The 5,359-nt window shown below is 36.8% G+C and overlaps 1 protein-coding gene and 1 long non-coding RNA gene across 2 annotated transcripts in view; one reads left to right on the top strand and one right to left on the bottom strand.

Moving 5' to 3' along the window:
• Positions 1-1,296: 1,296 nt before the first annotated feature.
• On the bottom strand, positions 1,297-3,327 carry LOC108166173 (uncharacterized). Its single transcript, XR_001776439.1, has 3 exons — positions 3,227-3,327; positions 2,338-2,426; positions 1,297-1,336 (listed from the first exon to the last, which is right to left on the bottom strand). It is a non-coding gene; the product is annotated as an uncharacterized LOC108166173 (long non-coding RNA).
• A 159-nt stretch (positions 3,328-3,486) lies between these two features.
• pkp3b (plakophilin 3b) overlaps positions 3,487-5,359 on the top strand; it is a 33,615-nt gene continuing 31,742 nt past the window's right edge. Inside the window, exon 1 of the mRNA XM_008404935.2 lies at positions 3,487-3,813. Coding sequence (XP_008403157.1) covers positions 3,618-3,813 — 196 coding nt within the window. The 5' untranslated portion in view covers positions 3,487-3,617. The remainder of the gene's footprint in view (positions 3,814-5,359) is intronic.

Raw genomic sequence — 5,359 nt, 5'->3', positions numbered from 1 at the left:
TTATTTATGTACAATTTGATTTCTTGCTTGTTTATCAGTGACATTGGACATTCAGATGCTTCCAGCCTCGCTTCTGGCCATGAGATATGGATCGTGATAAAAAGGAGTGAGATACAAGCTGCTGGAATCAGCCTTCTTGAGTCGAGGCGAGCGTTCCCATCACCTGACAGATCAGGGTCATTTCTGTCAGACTAAAAGTAACCTGAAAAAATGAACAACCTTTATGTTGTGTTGGACGTTGAAGTACATCCCAGAGTACAACCCAAGTACTCTGGGCAGAGGTGTCAAGTGGATTTGGAGGTTTAATAAAAATAAAGAGCAAAAAAAGAAAATCACAGGGAACGCAGGGAGCCAGAATAGAACAAAAAAAGGAGCCAGGAACAGAAAACCAGCAAAGATATCTAGGAACACAACGGGTGATCACAGGAGGAACCAGCAAAGAGTGACTGAGAATGAGTAACATGCATACTGGTGAGGTTGGTTATGAAACAAGGAACAGCTGATGATTAGAAACAAGTTTCAGGTGTGAGGAGGGAGAGACAGAGAATAATTAAGGAATATAATAAAACTAAAGTCACTAAAGGACTGGGCTAAGGTAAAACAGAGACAAAGATGATCTAATCAAAGTACAGAAACTAAGGTACACAGAAATAATGTGAAACTAGAATCAATAAATCAAACCCTCAAACAACTAACAACAACCTGGGACCTAACAAAGCAGGCATTAAACAAACTTTCCATTAAGGCTAAATTTTGGTTTTATTTATTTTTTACTACTGGCCTGATGTATTATTCTAATTTTAAATGTCATATTTTCATTAACTCTAAGTGGAAAATCATTGTAATTAAGAGAAATAAAGGCTTTCAGGCAGTGCAGAGACCACTATAGGGGCAGGTGCTCAAAAAAAAAAAATGGCCCATCTAACCGCATTCTAGGACAGAATATTAACAAAGCCTCTCAGCTTTCAGAGTTTAATAAACAATGATAAATTACAAAATTGTGAGATATACAATCAAAGCTAAGGAAAAACTCTATAGAGCATATGACTATCCCTATGTAAGATATTTAGTCATTTCTTTCTGCAGGTCTATTTTGTTATAGGAAAGTATTGCAATATTCAAACCCGCAATTTAGCAAGATATGTAAATCAGAGCTGGACCACCAGACATATTTTGTCTTTACAGAATTACACTATTAAAAATATAAATAAGGGCACAATGCAACCTTTTAGTGGAGTGTGATCTATAAAACAGAGCTGCCTGTTTGCTGCACTTGCAGTGGAGATGAAGACGGTCCATTCAGGAAACCAGAGCTGCATCAAACTTTATTGTGGAACTGCAGAAAGAAGAAAAAAAAGAAAATATTGAATTGTTAATGCATGTCACCATGAGAAAAGCCTACTGAGTTTTGCTTAAAAAACTAAAACAAAAAAATTAAAATCACACATTTTTGTCTCATGAAGTGAAAAAATTATTTGCAAAACAAACTTATTTGCGCTTGTCAGAAATCTTTTCTTAATATTCTAAGTTTTTGTTTGTGACTCAAAGTTTTGCTTGTGATTCTCACATGACGTCTTGAGCAGGGCCCAAAATCACAATAAAAGATTTCTGATGTGTGCAAATAAAAGTTTATGTTTGGCAAATAATTTTTTAAGTTCACGAGACAAGAATGAGTTATTTAATTTAAAAAAAGTTTTTTAAACTAAACGTTTTTTTTTTGTTTTTTTTTTTAAAGGGAATCATTACAATTACAAAAGTTTTGATTACAATTTTATTGTATTTAACTGCATACTCTGCGAGCCAGACCCTAAACTTACTTAAAGTCTGGATTATAAATACGATGTACATTATGCAGCAAAGGAAATTAGAAGACATATATCCATGATGGAGGTGATCGGTTTTGGACGGGCGATGTGCCCCTATAGCAGGTGCCCAATACGTCGATCGCGATCGACCGGTTGATCGCGGAAAGGTTTTGAGTCGATCTCGGCAGCAGGTGACAAGCTGAACGCCGCCAGGACGCTGAGATCAGCACTTCCTCTTCTGATAGGCTTATCAAAATTATTCACTAAGATCCTAAACGTTTGTAGCTTCATTAAAAAAAGAATAATTATAAAAAGTCAAGAAAGCATGTTACAATTAATAATCTCAGTAATTATTGTTTCAACAAGGTGTTGCGCAATTCAGTGCGTTTCGGTTCCATTAACAAAACAAAAAAAGCGACTCAAAGACCGACTGACGAGCAGACCAGGAGTTTAAATTAGCTACTCAACCACCGCTGTGTTCAGAGAGGCTTATTATCTCAATCAGAAATAAATATCAAGCCTGGAAACCGACCTGATATTATAATGGAGAGGATGTTGTGTTTTTAATGTCATCTTTGCTTGACTTGCGGGGCGCAGGCGGTTGCCACGGCAACGGGTGTGCTTGAGAGAAAAAGAGAGAGAAAAGGTAGGAGTGGTTTTGAGTTGATGTCTTTTTACCTAGGATTGTTTTACCTTGTTTACCTTTGCTGTGGCTCATTACACCTGCTGTAGTTTCTGAACATCCAATAGACGGCAAACTTGGACTAATTACATCGTTCTTTGTGAGCATACGTCACAACATCAAATGGGACAAATATATTTCATTAAGTTTTAACAAATTCTACCTCGATAATTATGTGAAATTAAATTATATCCCGACTTCAGAAGATTTGCCTTTACCCTTAGTGGGCTCTTTGGTTCCTCCTATCAGTCTGTAGTTTCTCATATTGAGATCATCAAACCAAAGTTCAGATCCACCATGACTGACTGACACCTGCTGGCATCAGGTTTGCAACCAGCTTCTGACTGAGAAACCAGTAAGCTGCTCCCAGTGTCAGAATTTCACTGAGGAAGAAACTGGATTAAGTTTTCTGTCACTTTATTATTTCTGCTATAACTGATGTATATTCGCATATAAAATAAGTCAATAGAGTTTAATTTGCAATTTTTATGTCTTTGTGTCATGAGGTAGATCTCAGGCTGGTGAGAGAAAAAGTAGATCTTGCTCTCAAAAAGTTTGGGCACCCCCTGCCCTATAGCATAAGCGATACTGAAGAATGACTGCTATCATTAACGATACAGGGAAGAAGCTTTTTAGTTATCTAGCTTTACTAGCAAAGTTGTTAGCTAGCAGCTAGCTAATAGCACAACAACAGCATGATAAAAATACTGAATCGATAGATAGAACAGTTTTTCCTCACCTGTCTGTCTCCTCCCGCTCAGTAGTTCTTCAGAGAAAGACATCTTTCCTTCTACTCAATTTTCAAACGTATGGGGTTTAGTATTTTATTTGTTGTGAATAATGTATTTTACTGTTAAACAATAACACAAATCATCAGTCAACCATTCCAGTGTCGGGTTGTCCCTGACAGCAGGTGGGTTTGTCCCGGACCTCCTCCCCGCAGCTCCCGCCTCCAGATGTTCGGGCTGCTGACTGCTCTGCTCTCCTTTCGCAGCGGGCGGACTCTCCTTCAGACGCTGAGCCGCTGACGGGACTCGGGACCGTTGGAATATTTACTCCCCTGCTTTTCTCCCCTCTCTGCACGGGTGAAGTTGTTTAAGTCCCCGTTGTGAGTAAGTCTGGCTGCTGCGATGGCGGACGGCTGTTTTCTGACCGCGCTGCAACCGAACTCCTCCTGTACCGCCTACGTGCTGCCCTCGGACGGGCAGTCCGCCGACCCGCTGGCCAAAGTCCGGAGGGTCCAAGAGCAGGTCCGCATGCGACTGGCCGAGAGGAAATCCTCCTCGCTGCCCAGGCTGAGCAACTCACAGTTTGGGCCAGCAACAGGTGAGAGCAGGCGGCTGAAAAAGTTCCCGTCCCTGTGAGGGGAACCAGTCCGTTACTTGAACTGAGGTTTGGTGTAACCTGGGTCCATCAGCCGCTCAGACACCCTGGAGTCCTTCTAGAACGGAATAGAAGAAATCACTTATTCAAATAATAAACATGAAAATAAAACTTAGCAAAATACAAGAACAAAACTGGAAAAGTATGGGAAATATAAAACCAAACTTTCTTTTTTTATTGGTTGAGTATAAGAGTTTTGATTTATTGTTGTTTCCATAAATGTCAGTTAATGTTCAAAAAAATACAACTGGTATCATCTCAAAAGTTACTTTTTCAATATTTTCTTCACTGTTCCCAGGTGAAAAAAAGTATACTTTAGTACACTAAATTTATACTTTTATCGATGTACTTAAACTGTACTATTTTGGAACAACTAATTTTGTGCTTAGTATTCTTTAGTAGTATTTAAATAGTATACTATATGTACTTTTTTGGAACAACTTCAAGTGTACTTAGAGTGTACTTAAAGAATACTTTTTAAATATAATATTTCAGAGCTTTATTATTATATTTTTATATAATTATTATATTTTGAGTGTAATAATTCTGTCTCAGGATTATATTAAAAATATTTATTTAATATACTTCAATATATTTTAAATATACTATTAATATATTAGTAATGTATTTAAATTACACTTGGCGAATGGCGAATTTGAACAGCGTCCGTTATCTTCCCTGCGTTCAAGGTTTTTTTTTTTCTCTTTGTGGCGTTTTTAAATAAATGAAAGTGTGCAATACCGCCACCATCTGGTCTGGAGTATGAACTGGAGCTAATGCCGTTGATTATAAGGTTTTACGTCACACATCTGAAAATTGATTGGATACTTTATTTAAAAATTCCATCATGATTATCATTTTTTTATTGTATGCTATTTTAAGAAATAGTAAAAGATTATTAAGGCACTTAAAAATTCATACATATTCATTCATATTTTGTTCACTTAGTATACTTTTATTTAATATATTAAAGGTGTATTTTGGTACAATTATGTTTAAGTGTGTTTAAAGTTCTAATTTCGAAATTGGTACAAGTGTATTTTAAGTATACTTCGGATATACTCATAGGTAGTACACTTAATATTTAGTATACTTAAAGTGTACTTTCACAAATTTAAGTATGTTTGAAGTATACTAAAGTATACTTTTTTTCACCTGGGTTCCACAAGAACAATAAGTATCAATAAATTTGAAAATATGATCCAGTATATTGTAACCGTGTGGAGTTTAGTGATATAAATCAGTAAGTCTGAGGCGCCTGAAGAAGTCTGTTTCAGATGGGAATGTTTGTCCAGAGCAGGATTTGAATGCTGTGACATACAGTCACAGTCAGACAGTTACATGAAAAAGACATAATAAAAGACATAATAAGTCATTTTTCCATCATCACTCTTGTTATCACAATAGTACCCCAAAATATCTGGATGACATTCTAAGTCAACACCACCCACTCCAGAATCCAGCTATGATACAGAAAGTTATATATATA

This window comes from Poecilia reticulata, linkage group LG3, assembly GCF_000633615.1.
Source record: "Poecilia reticulata strain Guanapo linkage group LG3, Guppy_female_1.0+MT, whole genome shotgun sequence".
Classification (NCBI taxonomy): domain Eukaryota; kingdom Metazoa; phylum Chordata; class Actinopteri; order Cyprinodontiformes; family Poeciliidae; genus Poecilia; species Poecilia reticulata.
This window is presented reverse-complemented; position numbering and strand designations above follow the sequence as displayed.